The sequence below is a fragment of the Pezoporus wallicus genome, unplaced genomic scaffold (assembly GCF_028554395.1).
Source record: "Pezoporus wallicus isolate ANWC-B61680 ecotype Strahan unplaced genomic scaffold, APGP_CSIRO_Pwel_v1 contig_2348, whole genome shotgun sequence".
In the NCBI taxonomy this organism is placed as follows: Eukaryota; Metazoa; Chordata; class Aves; order Psittaciformes; family Psittacidae; genus Pezoporus; species Pezoporus wallicus.
In genome coordinates this window covers 2,527,668-2,549,753 of record NW_026636985.1, presented here as the reverse complement: position 1 = coordinate 2,549,753, position 22,086 = coordinate 2,527,668, and the positions used below count along the sequence as shown (strand labels likewise).

The following is a 22,086-nucleotide window of genomic DNA, read 5'->3' as shown; positions in this document are numbered from 1 at the left end:
TGTGTCCCCCCCCCTTTGGGGCTGGAAAAGGGGGTGAAGGAACACGAGGTGCCATTGACCCTCTTGGTGCAGGAACGCGCCCGCAGCCACCTCAGTAATGATGTGATTTGGTGAAAACAGACAAAACCCCCCCAAAACCTCCCCTTTTTGGGGTTTTATCCAGGTTCTGTTCAAGCAGAATGGGAGGGGGCTGGAGCTGGGGGTTCCTCGCCTCAGTTCCCCCTTGTAGATAGTGGGAGCTCGGCTCCCACTGGGAATACATTGGATTCCAGGGTGCTGGGGATGCTGAGGGTCCCCGGTGGGACCCGGCCCCAGTGGGATCTGCTCTGATGGGAGGGAGAAGGGGAATTACTGAGGTTGGAAGAGGTGAGGTGAAAGGGGTCGGGGCTCAGCCAGGGTGCAAAGCCCAGCGTTGGCTGCAAAGGGAAGGGAGAAGGAAAAGGACAAAGGGAAGGAGATGGAGGAAAAGGGAAAGGAAAAGGAGAAGGAAGAAGGAGCTGCAGGATCAAAGCCTGGCTGTTGGTGCCGGATTGGGCAGCTCCGGTGGCTCCCGCATCCCTTTGGAGCACAGACCATGAGGGTGGGTTCGTTATTCCACTTGGGATTGTGGAGCTCCTGGGGTTGATCCCACTGCGTGCTGCAGCCACATCAGCACCCGGGTTCAGTGTTTAAGGGGTAGAAACCACCTTGATTTGGGGGAGCAGCCAGAGCTGGATCCCTTTGGGTGCTGCTGGGGGGGTGGGTGGGTGCCCCCATTGAGAGGGGGCTGCAAACGAGGTGCCAACAGTTTACCCCCCCAAGCATCAGCCTGACCATGAGGGACTTTGCATGCAGGGTTAATTAGTGGGGCACTAATAAGGTTTAATGACCCCACCTGGGGTGACCCAGCACACGTGGGACCTATCTGAGCTCAGCCACAGAGCCCGGTGCTGTGGATGTATGGATTCATGGGGTTGTGTGTAGAAAAGAGAAAGAAGAGGGAAAAGGATGGGATGAAGGAGAAGGAGATGGAGAAGAGGAGAAGGGAAAGGATGGGATGAAGGAAAAGGAGAAAGAAGAAGGAGATGGAGGAAAAGGAGAAGGGGAAAATGAAATCCTGGCTGTTGGCTGGAGCCATAAAGGACCGTGCACCCACAGAGGGATGCTGAGTACCCCCATAAGACCCCTTTGGTGGGATGCAGGGGGTGAGCACAAGGGTGGGATGTGATGAAGCATCAGTGTCTCCTTTTGGCACCTCGGCCTCATGGCACCTCCTGCGCGGGCCGGGGCAGCCCCTTCCTGCCGCAGAGGGAGGAGGAGGAGGAGGAGGAGGAAGAGTGATGCTGCTGTGATGCTGTGAGGTTGCTCGCGCTGCAGCTCCGGCCCCAGGACCCCGTTCTCCGCATGGAGGTGCCCCCATGGCTTTCCTCCGCAGGCTCTTTGGCTTTGGGGGGAAGAAGAAGCCCCCGAAGCAGCACGAGCACATCAGGAGGGACGTGGACCCCGAGGAGACCTGGCTGCTGCTGGGGGAGCTGGGTGATGGCGCCTTCGGCAAGGTCTTTAAGGTAGGAGAACCCCCCAGGACCCCACCGGGGCCCTGTGGCAGGGTCCATGCACATCATCGCTGGTCCCCATCCCTGTCCCTTGGCACGGGGACAGCCGCCGGCTCGGGAGCTGGGGGTGCTTGAAGCCTCGGTTGGGTGAGGGGCTGAGGTGGGAGGTTCTAACCCAAAACCACAGCGAGGAGCCCGAGCGCGGCAGGAAACCCAACGTCGGGCGCCTTCCGGCACCGGTGGCTCGGTGATGGGTCTGCTCCTGTGGGGCCTGCCCCAGCCTCACTGGGAAGAGCTTCCTTAAATCCAACCTGAAGCTCCCCTGTTTCAGTTGGAACCCATCACCCATCGCCCCTTGTCCTGTCGCTCCAGTCCCTGATGAAGGGTCCACACAGCATCCATACAAGCGGGATGCTCCGTGCTCTGGGACATGCAGGGTGGCATGGCCGCATCACACCGCGTGACCGCACATCCCTCTTCATCCCATCCCTGGTGACAGTGGGCTCCTGGCGTTTGCCTTGGTGGCACCAAGCACCGGGGGTGGGATGTGATGGGTCCAAGCTTCACCCCTCACCACAAACCATGGGGCTGCTGCTTTGGTACCCACATCAAACCTCCCCCCCCCCAGGCACAGAACAGGGTGACGGGGGTGCTGGCGGCCGCCAAGGTCATTGATGCCCCGAGCGAGGAGGAGCTGGAGGACCACGTGGTGGAGATCGAGATCTTGGCCTGCTGCGACCACCCCAACATCATCAAGCTGCTGGATGCGCTCTATTGGGACGGGCGGCTCTGGGTGAGTGCTGGTCCCACTATCAGGGCATGGACGGGGGTCCCACCATCAGGGCATGGACGGGGGTCCCACCATCAGGGCATGGACTGGGGTCCCACCATCAGGGCATGGACGGGGGTCCCACCATCAGGGCATGGACTGGGGTCCCACCATCAGGGCATGGACCGGGGTCCCACCATCAGGGCACAGACCAGGCTCCCACAATCAAGGCATGGACTGGGGTCCCACCATCAGGGCATGGACCACAGTCCCATCATCAAGGCATGGACCATGGTCCCACCATCAGGGCATGGACCCCAGCATCCCAGGGCTGGTGGACTCTGCCTGGAGGAGCACGTTTACAGACCAGGGTGGGGAACTTCTCCTTGCAGATCCTGGTGGAGTTTTGTCCAGGAGGGGCCGTGGATGCAGCGATTTTGGGTAACACACACCCCCCCCCCCATTTTTGATGCTTGGCCATTGTGGGATTTGGGATGGGATGGCCAAATTCCATGGTGTGGAAGCGATTCCTGGCGTCGTGCAGCATCTCCAGCAGGGAGGACGGGTTGGGATGCATCTTCCATTGGGTACCCCGGGGTTTGGGCCTCGTTGGCAGCGGGGTTCATTGGTGCTGATGGCAGGGCTGGAGAAGGGGCTGAGCGAGCAGCAGATCCGAGGCGCCTGCAGGCAGCTCCTGCTGGCACTGCAGTACCTGCACGGCTGCAGCATCATCCACAGGGACATCAAGGCTGGCAATGTCCTGCTCACCCTCGATGGGGACATCAAGCTGGGTGAGTCCCGGGGGTCCCAAAGGGCACAGGGATGCTCCAGGGATCATCTCCAACCGCTGCTTCCTGCTCTGCAGCTGATTTTGGGGTCTCGGCCAAGAACTCCAGCTCTGGCCAGCGGCGCGTGTCCTTCATCGGCACCCCTTACTGGTAGGTGTGTGTGGGGAATGCACAGGGATGCTGGGATGAGGGAGCCCAGGGGATGCTCACAACACCAGAAGCATCTCAAGGAATTGGATTGGAACCATGGAATCAATGGGGTTGGATCATCAAGTCCAACCATTCCCCAGCGCTGCCAAGGCCACCATTAAGAGCAAGAGGATTGTTCCTCTTCCAGTTAATGATGGCTTCAGGGTGGGCTTCTCAGTTGCATGAGGCTGTGCATGGGGAGGACACTGGTGGGTTCGAGGCCTCCCGGGGTAGCATTGGAAGAGCTGGGGTTGAATCTCAGCTCTTCTCTCTGCAGGGCTGTCACCTGGGTTTGGTCTCGGGAGGAGGCAGCAGCCCAGGGCAGGCTGGACACGTTTCCCTCTGTGCCACGCACAGGATGGCCCCGGAGGTGGTGCAGTGTGAGATGTCCAAGGAGAGCCCCTACAGCTACAAGGCTGACATCTGGTCACTGGGCATCACCCTGATCGAGATGGCCGAGATGGAGCCCCCCTACCACGAGCTGAACCCCCTCCGGGTGCTGCTGAAGATCACCAAGTCCCAGCCACCCACCTTGAGGCACCCCAAGAGGTGGTGAGTTCCCAGCACCCAACACGGGTGACAAGGGGAGGTGTTCTTTGGGGTGGGCTCTTGGCCCATAGGGGATGCTTGGCTGCGACTCCTCCAAGCCCAGCCCCAGGGGTACCACAGGCAGCACCTTTGCCCACAGAAGGGGATGCTGGTGGGCATCACCCCAAGGCCCATAGGGCCCACAGAGGGGTGACGGGGACCATCCCGCAGGTCTGAAGACTTCAAGGACTTCCTGAGGAGATCCCTGCAGAAGAGCCCCGAGGAGCGCTGGTCAGCGTCCCAGCTCCTGCAGGTGGGTAGCACCCATTGCTGTGGGCCCAGCGTGGTGGACCCATCCCTGGTGCTGGTCCCAGCCACCTCCCTTGCTCTCACCCAGCACCCCTTTGTGATGGGTGTCTCGGACAAGTGGCCGCTCCGGGAGCTGGTGGCCAAGGCCAGGACTGCTGCTACTGCTGCTGCTGATGATGAAGAGGATGAGGAGGAAGGCCCGGTCCTCTCGGTGCGTGGGTAGCGCCTGGCTGGGTGCGGGATCCCCCCATCCCTTCCCATGAGCTCATTGAGCCTCATCTCTCCCCCCGTTGTCCACCCCACAGCCTGGGGGGCAGGAGCATGGAGACCCCTCCTGCCCCCCAGCACCGCTGGCTGCGATGGGGAGAGTCAGTGAGGGGCTGAGCATCTCCTCTGATGCCCCGGTGGTGGCGGAGCCCAGGACCAGGAGAGCATCGGGCGTCCTGAAGCAGATGAGATCCTCACCCGAGGCCAGGCTCTCCGTGAGGCTCCCCAAGGGACCTGCCGAGCTCCTGCAGCTGATGCGGCGCAGGTCGTTCCTTGGAGGGCTGAGGACCCGGGAAGCAGTTAGGGACCAGCCCGGGGCAGAGCTGAATGGGATGGAGGTGATGCCGCTGGATGCTCCTCAAGGGACGTCAGTCCCAGCAGAGGCAGGAGGAGAAGCTCGAGGGTGTCACAAGGAGATCAGCCCCCCGGGGACCCGCTGCAGCGTGGCTGAGATCCCCTCAGCACCACAGCGGGCAGGAGAGCTTGGGGGGCTGCAAGAGCTGGAGGCAGAGCCGGATGGACCCGAGGCAGAGCCGGATGGACCCACGGCAGAGGAGGTTGGACCCATGGCAGAGCAGGTTGGACCCAAGGCAGAGGAGGTTGGACCCACGGCAGAGCAGGTTAGACCCACGGCAGAGGAGGTTGGACCCACGGCAGAGGAGGTTGGACCCAAGGCAGAGGAGGTTGGACCCAAGGCAGAGGAGGTTGGACCCACGGCAGAGGAGGTTGGACCCAAGGCAGAGGAGGTTGGACCCAAGGCAGAGGAGGTTGGACCCACGGCAGAGCAGGTTGGACCCACGGCAGAGCAGGTTGGACTCAAGGCAGAGCAGGTTGGACCCAAGGCAGAGCTGGATGGACCCAAGGCAGAGCCGGATGGACCCAAGGCAGAGCAGGTTGGACCCACGGCAGAGCAGGCTGGACCCACGGCAGAGCAGGTTGGACCCACGGCAGAGCAGGTTGGACTCAAGGCAGAGCAGGTTGGACTCAAGGCAGAGGAGGTTGGACTCAAGGCAGAGGAGGTTGGACCCACGGCAGAGCCCCAGGAGGAAACCCAACGTGCTGACACATCATCAGTGGCCAAAACGCCCATGGAGGGGTGTCTTGAAGGCCACCCAAGCCCCACTTCCATCCCCAAAAGCAATGCAGAAGAGGAATCAAGCAGAGACCCTGCTTGCACCTCGCTGGCCCTGCCTGCACCCATGGGTGGGCACTGGTGCAGAGCCTCAGCCGTGGGGCAGCTGGCGGCACCATGGACCATGAGGAGCAAACCCCAGAGCTCCGAGGTGCCGGCAGAGCATCGGTACCGGGTTTCTTGGTCACTGCAAGACCTGAAGGGCAGCGCTGATCCCATGGACCCGGGTGAGCAGGAGGTGGGGAGGAGGGAGGAGGAAGCCACAGGCAATGCTCAGCCTGGGGTGGAAGAGGACCTTGTCCAAGGGCCTTTGGCTGGAGAGCATAAAGCGGAGGGAGATGCGGAGGCCAGAGCTGGGGAAGGGATGCTGGAAGGAGAAGAACTGGAGCCAACCTCTGCAGCGTGTGCAGGGCAGGGACCTGCAAGGGAAGAGACCCAGAATTCCTCCTCCATGGAGATCCTGGGGCCTGGTGAAGAAGAAACAGAAGAGAAAGTGGGGAACAGCCCCAGGGACAAGCCAGGAGTTGAGGATGACTGGAAAGAACAGGAGGAAAATGATGGAGAGCTTGGAGAAGAAGGGGTGCAAATTGCTCCAGCTCCTGAAGGGCCATCAAAGGCTGGACCTGGAGAGGAAAGGAGTGGTTTGGAGGCTCAGGGAGCAACGCCAGAGCCCCAGGAGGCCCTTGGTGGACATCCAAAGGCCATACAAAGTGTGAGGTTCAACGCTGCCCTGGGCTGGGTCTCTTCCCAGGCACAGGCAGTGTGGGAAGTGGATCCATCCCTCACAGCAAGGCATGGAGAGGAGCACCCTGCAGATGGGCAAGGTCCAAGCGTCCTCCCTGCAGCACCAAAGCCTTTCCCTTTGGCTGGAGAAGCCCAGGAGGTGAGAACCTTGCCGGCGGCCATGGGAAGGTGACCCCCTTTGCATGGGCCCCCAGGTTGGGGTTTTGGGTGGTTTTGGGTTGTCTGAGCTCAGAACCATTGCTCCCAGATGCAGGAACCTGCCTCTCTCCAAGGGATGGTGAAGGAACCCCCCAGGTTTGGGGTGGACGGGGAGGACGTGAGCGCAGCGACCACCAAGGCCGGGATGAGGGATGGGATGATGCGCTCCGCTCGGTGAGTGACGTGGAGGTGGAGGGGCCAGCAGGCATCTTCCACCCGTTCCTGCCCGAGGAGGACCAGGGGCCAAGGGGAAAGGGTGCAGGAGATGGGTCTGAGGGGCTCCATGCAGAGCACAAGTGCTCCATCACCATGCTTGGAAACCCATCTGGCTCCATAGTCAGGGTCTACTCCAGCAGGAGACCATGAGCAAGCCCTTCCCTGTGTCCTCAGGGAAGTAGGGACCCATGAGGAGGCAAAGCATTGCCCAGCCCCACATCTGGTGTGCCCAGCCCCACATCTGGTGTGCCCAGCCCCACATCTGGTGTGCCCGGCCCCACATCTGGTGTGCCCAGCAGCACCTTAAGGAAAGAAGAGGGGAAGATCTTCTCCCATAAGCCCTTGTGTCACCCAAGGAGAGGAGGAGAGGCTGAATGGGGAGATGCCAGGTTGGACATGGTCTAGTGTGAGGCATCCCTGCCCATGGCAGCGGGTTGGAACTGCGTGATCCCAAGGTCCTTCCCAACCCAACCCATTCTATGGAGAGGCAGCTTATGAGTATGGCCACCACGTAGGCAATGGGCAATGGGCATCCCATCTTCATTCTTGTTCTCCATGCTGTTCACCAGCACTGAGCTGCTCCCTGCACGGGAGAGAGAGAGGTGCCTTTGGGGCCACCCTCAGCCCCATCTCGCCCCACACCTTCAGGCGCCAGGAGCTCCGTGAGCTGCGGGTGTTGCAGAAGGAGGAGCAGCGAGCTCAGAGCCGGTTGGAGCACAAGTTCCACCACCAGCGGGAGCAGATGTTCCGCCACATCGAGCAGGAGATGATGGTAACGGGTCCATCACCATCATCATCATCATCATCACCATCCCTTGTGCCATGATGTGGTCAGGAATGGACGCGGGCTGGGGTCCTGCTGTGGGAGACACTGAGGTCTGGGGGGGTGTTGGTTGCTTCTTGTGGTCCCTGCAGCCCCGTTGACCGTATCTGCACATGGTTATAGAGCAAGAAGCAGTTCTATGACCGGGAGGTGGAGAGCTTGGAGCGGCGTCACCGGCAGCTGAAGGAGCACCAGGAGCTCAAGTACACGGTGAAGCTGCGTGAGGAGGCCAAACGCCTCAAGGCCCTCCAGAAGGGCTGTGGGAGGAGGATGCAGGAGCTGAAGGGTGATGGGAGAGAGGTGAGGGTCTGGAGCAGCGCTGGCTCCTCTGTCTGTGCCACCTGGAGCATGGGGACCGGCTCCCCTGGGTGCTGGGGCCAAGGCTTTCCATTGCTCACCCCATGAGCAGCGGTTCCTGCAGCAGCAACAGGAGGAGCTCAACGCAGCCTTGCAGAGGGTGGTCCAGGAGCACAAGAAGAAGATGATGTCCATTGACTGGGAGTACAGCACCAGGATTCACAGCCTCAGGAGAGGTGGGTTGGGCTGGGAGGAGGAGGATGGTGGGCTCTTAGGGAGGTTCCTGGTGGTGGTGATGGTGCTGTGCCCATCAGCCCGCGAGTCGGTGGTGTGGAGCATGGAGCAAGGGCACCTGCAGGAGAAGTACCAGCTCTTCAGGCAGCAGGTGAAGGAGCAGCACGCGGTGCAGAGGCTGCAGCTCCGCAAGCGCCACGAGAAGGTGAGGTGGGAGCTGCTCCACCAGCCCCATGGGGTCCCCATCCCTCTCCTGGCTCATCCTCCCAACCCTTTCCCAGGAGATGGAGAGGATGAGCCGCTTCCATCAGCTCCTGCTGGACGAGCTCAGGAGCCAGCAGGCACAGGAGCAGGCTCAGGAGCAGGCTCAGCTGCTCAAAAGCCAGCGCTGGGCCACCAAAACCTGCCTGACCCTCTTCAAGGACAACCTGAAGATGCAGGAGGCTCCTGGGGGCAAGCAGAGCGAGAGGGCCAAGCAGGTACAAGCACCTTCTAGAGCCAATGAGGCTCCCCAAAGTATGGGGAGAGCAGCCCAAAAGCTCCAAGTGGTGCCTTTTAGGGGATGGGGAGTGATGTGGGCTGTCCCCTACCTCAGCTGGCACAGCAGGAGGAGAGGTGGCAGCAGCTACAGCAGCAGCAGGCTGAGAACCTGGCAGAGCTGGAGCAGATGCAGGTACAAGGGGGGAAAGTTCACCCTGGGGGCTTCCTACCCCCTCGGTACCTTTTCTTGAGGACCTTCCTGACCTTCCCTCTCCCAGAGCGAGAAGATGCATCTCCTGGCCGAGCAGGAGCGGCGGCAGCTGGGGCGGCTGGACCAGGAGCACGCCATGGAGCTCAGTGCATGGAGGCAGCGGCTGGCGGCCCGCATGGAGGTGAGTGCTCCTGCAGCATGAAGCATCTCCTCCGTGGGATGCTCCCGATGGAGGGCAGGGATGGGAATGGGTCATGGCAGCGCTGCTTGTCTTCTCCAGGTGCTGGAGGAGGAGCTGCAGAACGCGCTGCTGGAGCTGCACAGTGCTCACAGCAGCACCGGCATCACTCAGTGCTTCCAACTCCCCTCCTGACACTGCAGGCAGGACCCACGGCTCTTCTGGGACACGGGCCTTAAAGACCTCCAAGGCAACGGGGGGAACAGCAGCCCTGGGGTGCTGGGCAGGATGTGGTATGGATCAGGAGCTGGTGGGTCCAAGCCCACCCTCGCTTTGCTGGAGGGGCTGGGGTGTGGGCGAATCACCCCAGAAGCTCCCTGGTGTGGAAGCTGTGGATACTTCCCATGTGGATCTCCCCTCAGCTGAGCTCCAGGAAATACACCCTTCATTAATAAAAGTCCCTGTTTGTAACTATTTTACTTAAACCCCCTCATCTTGTGTCCCACCAGTGTGTTCTGTGCCCCAAAACCTGCCCTTCATGGGCCAGCTCTCAAGGGATGGTTTCGTGGTAGACTTGGCAGTGATGGTTGATGATCTCCAAAGGTCTTTTCCAGCCTGGTGGATTCCATGGTGATTCTGTTCTATGGGGGTCCCATCCTCAGCCTCAGGCCCTGGGATACCTCAAAGGCAGAGCTGGCAGCATTGTGCACTGAGCCTTTCTCCAGCCACCTCGTTGGGGCCCCAAGGGCACTAATAAGCCCTAATGGCTTTGATCAGCCTCATGAGGGGCCCAGCCACATCACGACCCAGGAGCGCCATCAAAGCTCAGCTCCAGGGCTTCAGGCCCTGCCTAAGCTGTGCATTGCCTCAGACTCAACCCTGCCCTTCAGACTCGCTTCTCTGCTTGATCTCAGACCTGCTTCAGCACCAGGAGCTTGTGGGGTGATCTCAGCTCTTGGCTGAAGCTCGCCCCCATCTCCAGGTTGGTGCTGCTCACGTTGTTGGGTCCTGGCTGGTGATGCTCCCTGACTGCTGCTGCTCCCCAACACTCTTGTTTTAATCCCTTCCCTGGTTTGGAGATTCCTCCTTCCCCACCTCAAAGGCCCATCTGCAAAGTCTGTAGCAATTTATTTATTACCTTTAAGCTCAGTATAAAAAGTAAATCGTTTTCTGGGATGAACAGGACAGGAACAGGAGGAAGTGGAGACCTGGTAACGGTCCATGTACGTTGAGTGACACAGAGGAGCCTTTCGGTTCACAGTGAGATGGAGGAACTTCACTACCCAGACCCAGGAAAGAACTGATGGATTGAAGATGGCAGAGCTGCAACCATCGCTCTGTATGGGTCCTAAGTTTAGGTAGGACATCCTTGATTTAAACTCTTCTGGGAGCGCAGAGACCAGTGAGGTTTCACAGCAACAGTGCTGGAGGAGAAAAGCCTACCACTGATGAGAGAGTCCAGAGAGCACCAGCCAGCTGAGGAGCTGAGCACACAGGGCTCAGTTGTCTTTTTTCACCAAGACTTCAGACAAGTCCTCTGTGCCCTCCAGCTTCAGATTCTGGGAACAGAAAAGAAAAGCCAAGTTCACCAAAACCAAACTCTTCCCCAAACTCTGGCAAACACCCACGTGATGAAGGGTTCAGAGCAACCCCAGCCCCTTCTGTCCCCATCAGCACACACAAGGCTGAGGCTTCCCTCGGAGACTGAAATGCTCTTAATGCTCACAACAACGTGTTCCCCTCTGCTGCCAGACCCAACAGCAAGCAGTGACAGACAGCAGTTAGGCTGGAAATGCTACAAGTGCTTAATCACAGCTATCAGCCTGATTTATGCTCACAATGAGCATGAAACCAGGACTGGAGAAGTCCTGATGTAGCAAGAAAATGGCTCTTCTCCTACATATCCTGTGTCCACACTGCACTTACCTTCTCATTTGCTAGATGCAAGAGGCAGGCGAAGGCTAAGGGGACAGACAGGTTTTTAGCCATCCTGGAAGGCAGCCTACAGAAGACAAGGAGAAGGTTAGGATGGCCAGAGCCTACTGCAACCTGATGGATGGAGCGTGCCTGCAAGAACCAGGTCACCAGAGATCAGCTCCTTCCCAGTGATCTGGTTCTTCTCTACCTTTCCCCTCCCACTAAGCAACAATTCCCCCAGCTGAATGCAAGCCAAGAGCTCCCCCAGGCAGCCCCAGGGTTCAGGTGGGTTGTAACAGACACAGAGGGGTTGGTGCTTGCCTGAGCTCAGCTGAAGTCTACCCCTGATCTTAAGCCCAGACTTTCTTAGGGCCTCTACCTGTGAAACAGATCCTTTGTGATGCTGCTGAAGACCTTCTCTTCTACTATTGTTGAGGCATCCTCCTCTTTCTCTGCATCCTTCATCTATTTAGCAAAAAGACAGACACTGCTGAGACAGACTTTGCTTGCCAGTATTCACCTTGTGTTCAGAGAGAAACCACTCCCAGTTACACTCTTGTCTCTCCTTCTTGGCCATCCCATAGAAGCAAGGCTGCTAGAAAGGAATCGCTGCTCAACCTGCCCAGGACTGTCTCTGCAGGAGTTAGGCTTAGTTACCTGCAGGGCATTCTCTTGCCATCAGAGCTATTCAGGGATCTGGTGCCTCCTGCACTCACCTCTGCTGCTGCTGTTTCTTTCCCCCTTCCATCAGTCAAGAGGTTCCACATGCTCTTCTTCAATGTCTTCATGTCCATTTTCTTGGCTGTCTTTGCATACTGAATTGCTATCTTGTTGATCTGAGGAGCAGAAGTAGAGGGTGAATTGAGAGCACCTGAGCAGAAGCAGGAGCACTGTCCTCCATCAGGACCACAGGAACAATCAGAACATGGTTCTCCTTGGGAACAACAGTGAATGTTCTCTTACTTCTAGACCTTTGATTAATTCCCTCCTCTTACACAAGGGTTCATCTGGGTACAAAGCATCCAGCAGCAGCAAACCAGGGAAACTGCTGTCTCAGGACTTCCAACCACCCAAGGTGGTGCGAGGCTTTGCTCCAGACCTTCCCAAGGAGCAATTCACTCAGTGACAACACAAATCTTTACCTTCTGGGGCTCAGCAATGAGGTTCAGCTCTCCATATGTTGTGATATCGACAAGCCTGTTGAGCTCAGCTTCTGGAACCTCAGGATGGGCAGTAAGGTTGAACTCCCCTGTCAGGCCCGTGAACTGAACTGGGTCATTGTCATCATCGCTGTCAGCACACTGGTGAAGAAGAAAGAGCGGTGAGGCCACAAAGAGACATCTCTGAGGAGCCAGAAGTGTCCTGCACTGAGACAACACCACCCTCTCAGGTTGGTGGTGATACCCGCCCACCTTCCCCATGGAAAATGTTATTACTCAGCTTCTCCCCACAGAACTTAGGCTGGGCTAAGGCCAAACACAAGGGAGATCTAGTGTGCAGAATACCCAAGGACTGTTCTCCAAGGAAAGACAACAGAGATGAAGGGGTTTTCCTGCAACTGTGGGACCAGCTGGGACTTGTCACAAATGCACTCAGGAGGCAGCACTGGCCTGGCCAAAAGCTGAAGCTTGAGAAGAAATCTCTTTCAATGGTAGCTCAGAACAGTTGGGAGCAAACCTCACTGTGTAAAGATGACTCTGGAGGTGATCAATGGCATTTGCTCCTGCTTTAGGGCACTGGAATGGAGTTTCTAAAGCAAACTGACTGGCAAACACCAAGGCCAGAGAGTTTAGTTCATGTTGTTGGTGAGGGAACATGGGTGTGCACAGAGATCCCTACAACTCCAATTCTTTTTCACTAGGAATTAATTCTGGATACAGCTTCTTCCCATCACACATCAAATATAGGCATCAGGAAGAAAGCTTCTTGTTCCAGTTACCTGCACTGCAGGGCAGAAGTTGGAGGTGTCATTGGGGTTGTTGTAGTCGTACTCGCCGACGACATCTTCATGATCCAAGGAACTTTCTGGCTGAGGCATCCTGCAGAACTTCCAGGACAAGAGCAGGGGTCAGCAAAGGAAAAACTCCAAATATTGCCCAAGCAATACCTGCACCTTCTTTCTTCACCACCTCCCCTTTTCCCAGCCTGTTGGCTCTTCCTCCTCCTTGCAAACCAGCCCTCTATAGCAAGCCCCCAGCTAAGCAGAGCCACTCCAGCATCCACAAGTGTGTGTCAGTTCAGTGAGAGACAGGGTGGCTCTTCTCCAGCCCTGAGGAGCATCCCAAAGCACTTCAAGCATTTGGTGGAGAGTGGTTTTGTGCATGGAATCATTGCAAACAGGCTTTTAGAGAAGTCTCTTACCTTAAAAGCTGGTTTGAGGTACAGCTGGAGAATGGTGTTAGGGTCATAGTGGAAGTCTGTGGGAAGCGTGGTGCTCTTCACGTTCTGGCTTTCCAGAATGGATTTGGCTAGAGTTATAGCTGCCTGGGGGGGATAATAAATGCCATTGCCCATGAGCTATCCACTACTCACAAACACACAGTAAGTGCTTTGAACACAGGTCTTTGTCTGTGTTAGGGAAGAAGCAGACTAAACCACACAATGTCTAACTCTGACTCATTGTATTCAAAACTTGCTTATTTAAGCTAAATAATTCATATCTCAGTCTGAAAGGGGGCAAGTTCTAAGACATGTGCAAGGAGGAGTTCACACTGGTCTAGGTGGTGCACCTAATGGTTTCTGTGCAGCACACTGGGACACGGAGCTGGATCCATAGGGTCTTTTTAATGGTTGGGGTTTAAGCCAGGAGAAATTAAGCCTGATTCTCCACCGTAAGGTGGGTAAACCCCTCAGCTTGTAAGGTGACCTGGAGTCAGAAGACTTACAGAGCCAGTTTCACAGGGGCCATTTGCAGCTGACAGTTGCCAGCCACACTGACATGATAAAAGAGAGAGCAGAAAGAGGCAAAAACTCAGCACGTGCCTTGGTCTTACGGAAATGCACCTCAAAGTCAATGTCTTCATCAAAGTCTATTTCAAACGCTTTCTTTGCATTCCTTTTCCTGGTCGCTTTTTCAGACTCAGCCACTGCAGCAGAAAGGAAGCAAACTGTCAGTGCTTTGTGACAGAGTAAGAACCACAAGCTCACTCCTAACTTGAGCATCTGCTCCACACAGAAAGGTCACCTTTCCTCTTTGTTGTGGGAAAGCAACAAGTGTGTTCTCAGCTTCACGTTTTCAAGGGATCAGTATCTTTTTATAGAAGCAGAAAGTGTAACTTAATCTTCAGACTTTATGCAGGAGGTGGGAAATAACAGCAGGAGCTGTATTAGTACCACTACCTCCTGTTGCTGCGGTGAGACACCCTCTCAACTTCGAGCATCATCACCCAAACACTAGAGAACACTTTAGAAGGATCGGCATGTGGCTGAGAGCCTTCGTGGTGTCTGAACTCAGTCCTGCTTCCCAGCTGGCTAGAAAAGAGCCAGGCAGGCTTGTCCCCTTCTCCACTGTCCCTGCTTTATGAGTCAGATGCTGCCTAAAGGGAAGCAGGACCTGGCAGCACATGAGCTGCTGTCTCTACATACATACGCTTGTGCCGAGGTTTGAAGCGCCAGTGCTCTGGGCCAGCCCACATCGACAGAGTCCGGGGACTGAAGTAGGAATATTCCCCTGGTTTCATGGAAACATAATGGCACATGGTCCCGACGTCTCCCGTTCCAAAAGAGGCTGTGTCAGTTCTGGGAAGAGCACACATGCTGCTGAGTGAAATCATTCCTTTGGCGCACATAGGGCCTGGGTGTGCAGTCAATATCCACATCAGCTCTGTAAGGATATTGCTTGCTCCCTCTGTGTGGAACTCTAAACTATGGAGCTCGTGAGGCTGCTGCAGAAACAGAGGTGGATTTGCCAAAGGGCAGGCTGGAAACTGGGGAGCAGAGGGAGCACACAAGCAGTCAAACGTGACCCCACAAAAAGGTCCTCTTAGAGAGCAGAGATATTACTGTAATGTATTCCTGGATGTACCCAAAGCTTGCACAGAAAACAGCTACAGCCAGATGGGAAACATGTACATGGGAATAAAAGATCCCCAGAGAGATGCCAGCAGTTGTCATGCCCTCTCAAAGCAAAGCCATAGATTCTCAGTGACTACTTACCCGGTCCTCTGGGAGACTGTTCCAAAGGAGTTGACGTTTTCTCTGAATTCCCCAATCTTGTCTATTGGTGTGTTCCTGGGGGAGTCAGAATTGAAGTCATCACCTGGCAGGATGGGAGCACAGTCTTCCACATCACTGTCTACCTCTGCGTTGATATCAAACACTTGGTCACTCTTCTTGAATTTATCCAACAGGGCTGACACTGACTGCAGGAGAAGAAGGTGCTCAGGAAAACACAGGCTAGCAGTGGTCCTGCAGCACAACACCCCACTGCTCCATGTAACTCAGTGATCGCTTTGGAGGTGAGCGTGGATACAACTCAGGTATCCCGCCCAGTGCAGAGCTAACAAACATACCTCATCGTTGGATTCAGCATCCCACTTTGTAAACTGGAAACCAGCCAGTGAAGAGCAGATGGGGCGTTTTTCAGTGCACTGTGCTAGAAGGGCTAGAGACAAGGAGAGCAAGGGCAAGAGATCAACACAGGATGAAGAAACCAACAGCTAAAAGCACCAGGCACCCAATCATTCTTAAAACCACACATGTAGGCAGCTCTTCCTGCACGTAGGGCAGTGCAGGGCTCACAGCAAAAGCAGCTGGCTCATTTCTCAGCAGAGAGTTCAACTGCTACCCTAACTCCAGGGTGGGCATAGCACTGGGAATCTTATCAGAGCAGTGGGGTTTGGTGGTTATGTACAGGCTCAAACACTGTGGGCAGCAGGTCAGGGAGGAGATTCTCCCTCTGCTCTGGTGAGACCCCCCCCCCCCGCAGTTCTGCGTTCAGCTCTGGGGCAACAGCCCAAAAGGGACGTGGAGCTGTTGGAGTGAGGCCAGAGGAGGCCATGGAGCTGCTGGGAGGGCTGGAGCAGCTCTGCTCTGGAGCCAGGCTGAGAGAGCTGGGCTGGGGCATCCTGGAGAAGGCTCCTGAAGGGGAGACCTGAGAGCAGCTCCAGTGCCTGAAGGGGCTGCAGGAAAGCTGGAGAGGGGCTTGGGACAAGGGCCTGCAGGGACAGGCCAAGGGGAATGGCTTTAACCTGCCAGAGGGGAGACTGAGATGAGCTCTTAGGCAAAAGCTCTTCCCTGGGAGGGTGCTGAGGCGCTGGCCCAGGGTGCCCAGAGAAGCTGTGGCTGCCCCATCCCTGGCAGTGCTCAAGGCCAGGTTGGATACAGGGGTTTGGAGCAAGCTGCTCTAGCGGAAGGGGTCCCTGCCCGTGGCAGGGGTTGGAGCTGGATGAGCTTTAAGGTCCCTTCCAACACAAACCATTATAGGATTCCACAAGTTAAGTCCTTAGCCTGGAATACACTAATCTCAACTGCAGCACAGCTTAGGCCACCTATGCATGCTACATGACAGATCTGCTTTAGATCTGTAGTGATCTAACATCTACAAAAGTCTTGTTAGCCAGCAGTTTCACTAGCAGTGGTGCCATAGAGTGGCCAAGCAGTGAACAAAAGCATGAGTCAAGCTGGCTGAGAGTAAAATGAGCACACTTGGGAGACAAAAGGGATGTAAAGGTCTCGATGGGCCCCTTTTCTTAGTGGTTACCAGCACTCACGCTTTAAATCCATCACTTTCACAGGGTTGGTGTTTGGCAGTGTGAGGGTCTCTGAGGAAGGAAGAGGGATGATCTCCGAGTCGAAGAGCAGCTCACAGTGGCAGTCCTGGGTACGCAGCGCAGTGAGGAAAACTCCAGCTGTGCTGCACTCATCGAATGATGCTGCTGTTTTCTGGAACATGGGATCAATCTACAGGTATGGAATGAAGCAGAGAATCAGGGAACGGAGAAGATGGAAGGGGTGAAGCACGTTTTTGCAGGGGTGTCATGATTTAAGCCCAGCCAGTAACTCAGAACCATGCAGCCGCTCGCTTCCTCCTCTTCTTCCTCCTGGCTCCCAGAGGGATGGGGAGGAGAATGGGAAGAATGTAAATCCCATGGGCTGAGATAAGAACAGTCCAGTAACTAAGATATAACACAAACCACTACTGCTACCACCAATAGTAATAATGATAAGGGGAATAACAAGGGGAGAGAATACAACCGCTCACCACCTGCTGACCGATACCCAGCCTGACCCAAGCAGCAATGTGGGCCTCCTGGGTGACTCCCTCCAGTTTCTATACTGGGCATGACATGCTGTGGTATGGAATACCTCTTCAGCTAGTTTGGGTCAGGTGTCCTGTCTCTGCTTCCTCCCAGCTTCCCATGCCCCTCCTCACTGCCAGAGCATGAGACTGAGAAGTCCTTGATCGGAGTAAGCACTACTTAGCAACAACTAAAACCATCACTGTGTTATCAATGCTGTTCTCAGGCTTAAAGTCAAAAACACAGCACTGCATCAGCTGCTAAGAAGGAGAAAAAATGACTGCTACAGCTGAACCCAGGACAAGGAGACTTTGAAACACAGAGCTGAAGGGAGAATGACCCATGCATGTCAGGGGCTGGGCTCTGGTCCCAGGGAACAAGGGATGGGGCAAGAGGAAACAGCCTCAAGCTGCACCAGGGGTGGTTTACATGGAGCTGAGGAACAATTCCTTCCCCAAAGGGTGCTCAGGCATTGGAACAGGCTGCCCAGGGTAGGGCTGCAGTCACCGTCCCTGCAAGTGTTCACACACCATGGAGACGAGGCCTCAGTGCCATGGGTCAGTGGTGGCCTTGGCAGTTCTGGGGAACCATTGGACTTGATGAGCTTAAAGCTCTTTTCCAACCTGGTTGATTCTGTGATCCCATGTTTTTCAGCAAGGGGAGAGCTCCCCCAGTTTCCTCACACAGGAGGAACACCCATGACCAGACCCACCCTTGCTCTAATAGCAGGATTCACAGATATACACGTGAGTGTTAGAGCCCAAGAGAGGAATGCATGCTAAGAAATGAGAAAGATGAGGTGACATCTCCTTTCCTCCCCAGAACACGGCTGCTGCAGCAGCCTCCCTCCACCCACCTCACATCTGCGACTAGCCTCCGACACGTTGATGTTGCTCAGGTTCGTCTCGATGGTTTTGAACGAGTGCTTTTTCTTTGCCTGAACTCTCTTGACAACCTCAGGAGCTTGACTGTCTTCTAAAACGAAAAGAAGAACAAGCTACACTCAGAAAACTCACTAAAATACCCTATGGAGGGATAGCACAGCTTTTACTTCAGTTCGCAAGACAAACACGCAAAACCCAATGGGCATGAAGTCACCTGGTAGCTACCAGCAGAATCCATCCATGTTTCAACTTAAACAGGGGAAGTTCAGGTTAGATATGAGGAAGAAGTTCTTTACTGTAAAGGTGGTGAGGCACTGGCACAGGTGCCCAGAGAAGTTGTGAATGCTCCATCCCTGGCAGTGTTCAAGGCCAGGTTGGACAGAGCCTTGGGTGACATGGTCTAGTGTGAGGTGTCCCTGCCCATGACAGGGGGTTGGAAATGGATGATCTTAAGGTCCTTTCCAACTCAAACCATTGTATGATTCATTGGTTGGATGCTGTGTTTCTTTTTATGGACTATTTTATCTTCACAGCATGGGTTTTGTTTCAAAGCAAAGAGGGAGGCAGTTCTTTCTTACAAAGGTTAGGCCACTTTTGGTTTACATTCAGATCTGATGGGCCCAATAGCTGAATACAGGATTGAGTGACAAATTCAGGGTCTCACCTCAACCCTCCCTACTCAAGGGATGTACAAAGTGTTTCCAAATTCACATGTGCTATGGAAGTACACCACCATTTCCCCTCTGTGCAGGTGGAACAGAAACAGCTAAACAGAAACGAGTGCAAGGCACACCTTCTCCTGGGCTGTCTACAGAGTTTTTGGGTGCTGTGTCCTTGTTCAAGCCTCCAAGCACTTTGTACACATCCACATGAATCGTATCCACACGCACGGAGTAAATCTTGCCACTGGCATCTATCGTGCCCGCTGCTACCTGACGGGAGGTACAAAGAGCTGGGTTACAGTTATGGAGCAAAAAGTCTCCTCTAGATGTGACTCTGCAGACCTGAACTTCTGGATGCTCTGTAGTACAAGCAAAAACCTGTGCACTCTTTGCCATCCCTTCCTCAGTTTCATCAACAACAGAGCTAGCTCAGGGGTTCCTCAAGGCCACTGCCATTTGTTCATTCACCCAAGAATCCAGTTTCCCCCCAGCATCAGTCAACTATTACAGTGAGAAAGCCTCTGTCCCAGAAAAATTCTTATTCTGATCCATCCTGGATCAAAATTATACTGGGAATTAACCACACTATCTTCCTTTCTTTTCCAGCCTTGTTTTGCTGCTCCTTGTTATCACCCACTGTTTACCTCAGAAGCTTCACAAGCCTTTCTTTTAAATAAGCTCTCCTTTTGAAGGACCATCACCGAAAGCCTTTCATTTCTGTGGTACAAAAGGATTCCACACTATAAGTTTCTGCTGTGTCTAAAAGGTATATTTAGTCCCCAGCTCAGTTACCTTGGCATTATTTGAGGTTTGTTATTGTCTAAACCTTATGCTAAATGCCAGTTGCAAATAAAGCACCTCCACGACCAGGCAGTGATTCCTCTCACCTTGAAGTTGGTCCTTTCAGAGTCCTTCTGTTTCAGGATCTCTGTCATGTAGTCTATCAGGTGTAAGCCGAAGACATTCTTCGTGTTGATTTTCTGAAACAAAGCACAGCTCGGAACTGATCCCCTGGCAAATGATGCATCAAAAGAGTCTGGTCCCTCACCCCATGGGGTATTTACAGCAGGATATGATCATTTCCACGTCCTGCTTGGTTACTGCTGGGGAGGCAGCAGCAGAAGCCTGCGGTTTGGCTCAGGGACGTGGCTCTGAGGGCTAGGATGGAGAATAACCACGTAGCCAAGGCTCAAGGAGTTTAACCCCCCCTCCCAAGCGGCCTCATGACCGCTGTCAGCGGTGGTGCGAGAGGGGCTGGACCGGGAGCCCCGACTCACGTTCTCGGTGGAGAGCTTGATGCAGGTGCTGTAGTGATCCGCGATCTGACTGTGGCTCCACTGCGGGCCTGCCTGCGCCTGCCTAAGGGAGACACGGCTGTCAGGGACCCTCCTCCTCCTCCACGTACCCCCCCCCCCCTCACAGCCCCTCGCACCGGGCCCGTACCTGGGTGAGGCGAGGCCCCGCGGCGAGTCAGTGCTGCTGAGGTGGAGGTCGGTGGCTTTGGAGCGCCGGCGCTGCCGCCTCTCCCGTTCGTCATCGTTCCGAGGGCACTCGGCCAGCACCGGGGTGCCGGAGCTGCCGAAGGACCGCAGGGCCGCGGTGCTCATCCTGTCCCCGGGGCACCGACAGCCCGCGCCGCACCGCCTCGCCTCAGGCCCGGGAAAGGGAGGGGCTAGCCACCGGTATCCCCGCCCATTCCTCCCCATACGAGCCAATCAGCGCGCGGCCAGCCTGCCCGTCTGCCAATCGGAACGCGCCGCGCTTCGCCCCGCCCCGCCGGGTTTGAATCCGTGCGCGCGCAGGGCGCCGGGCGTAACGGCCGCGGCGGGGCCTGGGCCTACGGGAGGGGGCGGCGGCGGCGGCGGCGGCGGCGGCGGCGGCGGCGGCGGCGGCGGCGGCTCCGGTTCCGGGCTCCGGCGGCTCCGGTTCCGTGTTCCGGTTCCGGTTCCGTGCTCCGGTTCCGGTTCCGTGCCCCGGCTCCGGTTCCGTGCTCCGGCTCCGGGTTCCGGTTCCGTGCTCCGGCTCCGGGTTCCGGTTCCGTGCTCCGGTTCCGTGCTCCGGTTCCGGTTCCGTGCTCCGGCTCCGGTTCCGGGCTCGGTTCCGTGCTCCGGCTGCGGTTCCGGTTCCGTGCTCCGGCTCTGGGCTCGGTTCCGTGCTCCGGTTCCGTGCTCCGGCTGCGGTTCCGGTTCCGTGCTCCGGCTCCGGGCTCCGGCTCCTGTCAGGGACCCCGGTGCAGGGAAGCGGGGTGCGAGCCTCTACCGGTGTCCTGCACACCCTCAGTGTGCCCCGGAGCCCTCTCCCCTGAGCTCTGCGTGTTTCTGGGTGCACCAGCGGGGTATTCCCGCACCTGGGCAGCCTGGCGGTGTGTGGGGTGTGATGGAGCCTCCATCCTGCCCCTCATTGCATCCTCCCTCCCCGCCTGGCCCTGGCGCTCAGTGGCAGCGGGAGCAGCTCCTGCCTTGCTGCAGTGACTGCGGAGGAGCCAGCAAAGCTTCCTAAACCTCATCCCTTGGCTTGACCAAGGCAGCGTGCGTTTGTGTGCAGGACCCCACGAGGATCAGAAGTTCCCCCCTTTCACATCAGCTTTTCACGTCTCCCTTGCTCAGCAGGTGAGGTATTGTCTGCATTGCTTTGGGTTCCCTGCAGGAAAGGTTTGCTGGGGGGAAGCTGTTGCTCCTCAGGCTTCCTTGTCCCAGCAGAGCTGTGCCTGATCTGACAGGAGGATGGAGCCAGGAGGGGCTGGGCTCTGCTCCCAAGGAACAAGGGATGGGACAAGAGGAAACGGCCTCAAGCTGCCCCAGGGCAGGTTTAGATGGAGCTGAGGAACAATTCCTGCCCCAGAGGGTGCTCAGGCATTGGAACAGGCTGCCCAGGGCAAGGCTGCAGTCACCGTCCCTGCAGTGTTCACACACCCTCAGTGCCATGGGTCAGTGGTGGCCGTGGCAGTGCTGGGGAACGGTTGGACTGGGGTCTTAAAGCTCTTTTCCATCCTCATTGATTCCGTGATGCCAGCACAGTGCCCGGCTGCAGGCAGAGGGGACACGCTCCTTGCCTTAGCATGGGGAGTGGGTCCGGCCTGAGCCATGGCTGCATGGAAGGGAGATGATCTCTGAAGGTCCCTTCCACCCGGTATTATTCAGTGCCTCTATGATCATGACCCTATAGTTGATGGGAAGAACAGCTTCTTCTCCAGTGCCACCAGCCAGTAGAGAAGCTTTTCCAGCCCTACCAGGCCAGCATTCCCAGTGCTATTCCCCTGAGGGGGGGTGAAGCAGCTGCTGCCCTATTCCTTCATGATGGATTTAGGTACTGCGATGCTGCTGCAGTTGGATGTCTGTGGAGACAGTGTTCTCACAGGAGAATGGATAATTGGTACATGAACTCTGAATAATCCCAAAAGATACCCCGAGGAAGCTGAAGCAAGCAAGATAAGAAGCTGGAATTCACTAAGTTATGAGAACTGTGGACTGTTGGCAAGCTTTCGAGGTC

At 56.3% G+C, this 22,086-nt stretch overlaps 2 protein-coding genes across 4 annotated transcripts; one reads left to right on the top strand and one right to left on the bottom strand.

Moving 5' to 3' along the window:
* The first annotated feature begins 1,348 nt into the window (after positions 1 to 1,348).
* LOC130595657 (serine/threonine-protein kinase 10-like) lies at positions 1,349 to 9,231 on the top strand. Its single transcript, XM_057402589.1, has 19 exons — positions 1,349 to 1,544; positions 2,161 to 2,325; positions 2,694 to 2,742; positions 2,943 to 3,092; positions 3,167 to 3,239; positions 3,636 to 3,830; positions 4,038 to 4,119; positions 4,204 to 4,326; positions 4,421 to 4,888; positions 5,372 to 6,397; positions 6,506 to 6,630; positions 7,321 to 7,444; positions 7,619 to 7,795; positions 7,905 to 8,028; positions 8,107 to 8,231; positions 8,308 to 8,505; positions 8,622 to 8,699; positions 8,785 to 8,898; positions 8,998 to 9,231. The coding sequence occupies exons 1-19, from the start codon at positions 1,398 to 1,400 to the stop codon at positions 9,088 to 9,090; spliced, it is 3,636 nt and encodes a 1,211-aa protein (XP_057258572.1). The 5' UTR covers positions 1,349 to 1,397; the 3' UTR covers positions 9,091 to 9,231.
* Positions 9,232 to 9,897: 666 nt separating this feature from the next.
* Positions 9,898 to 20,172, bottom strand: NCAPH (non-SMC condensin I complex subunit H). 3 transcript variants are annotated; one of them, XM_057402582.1, is made up of 17 exons: positions 20,041 to 20,172; positions 19,875 to 19,956; positions 19,485 to 19,577; positions 18,729 to 18,867; positions 17,908 to 18,026; positions 16,524 to 16,713; positions 15,324 to 15,415; positions 14,968 to 15,173; positions 14,402 to 14,550; positions 13,791 to 13,898; positions 13,174 to 13,292; positions 12,752 to 12,859; positions 11,955 to 12,113; positions 11,529 to 11,648; positions 11,192 to 11,277; positions 10,822 to 10,897; positions 9,898 to 10,454 (listed from the first exon to the last, which is right to left on the bottom strand). In XM_057402582.1, exons 3-17 carry the CDS (start codon positions 19,530 to 19,532, stop codon positions 10,395 to 10,397), a joined length of 1,779 nt encoding a protein of 592 aa, XP_057258565.1. In that variant the 5' UTR covers positions 19,533 to 19,577; positions 19,875 to 19,956; positions 20,041 to 20,172; the 3' UTR covers positions 9,898 to 10,394. The 3 variants fall into 3 exon arrangements, with proteins under 3 accessions (XP_057258565.1, XP_057258563.1, XP_057258564.1); XM_057402580.1 differs by lacking the exon at positions 20,041 to 20,172 and having other exon boundaries at positions 11,192 to 11,271; positions 19,875 to 19,951; XM_057402581.1 differs by lacking the exons at positions 9,898 to 10,454; positions 10,822 to 10,897; positions 11,192 to 11,277; positions 20,041 to 20,172 and adding an exon at positions 11,302 to 11,446 and having other exon boundaries at positions 19,875 to 19,951.
* Between the last annotated feature and the right edge of the window lie 1,914 nt (positions 20,173 to 22,086).

Excerpts from the sequence above, each read along its gene's own strand:
- LOC130595657 (XM_057402589.1), top strand. The coding sequence starts at position 1,398 with ATGGCTTTCCTCCGCAGGCTCTTTGGCTTTGGGGGGAAGAAGAAGCCC. Across the intron at positions 7,445-7,618 it reads ACATCGAGCAGGAGATGATG|AGCAAGAAGCAGTTCTATGA; the intron begins GTAACGGGTCCA and ends ACATGGTTATAG. Across the intron at positions 7,796-7,904 it reads TGAAGGGTGATGGGAGAGAG|CGGTTCCTGCAGCAGCAACA; the intron begins GTGAGGGTCTGG and ends CCCCATGAGCAG.
- NCAPH (XM_057402582.1), bottom strand. The coding sequence starts at position 19,532 with ATGACAGAGATCCTGAAACAGAAGGACTCTGAAAGGACCAACTTCAAG. Across the intron at positions 18,027-18,728 it reads TGTAGACAGCCCAGGAGAAG|AAGACAGTCAAGCTCCTGAG; the intron begins GTGTGCCTTGCA and ends TTTTCGTTTTAG. Across the intron at positions 16,714-17,907 it reads AGGCTAGTCGCAGATGTGAG|ATTGATCCCATGTTCCAGAA; the intron begins GTGGGTGGAGGG and ends CCATACCTGTAG.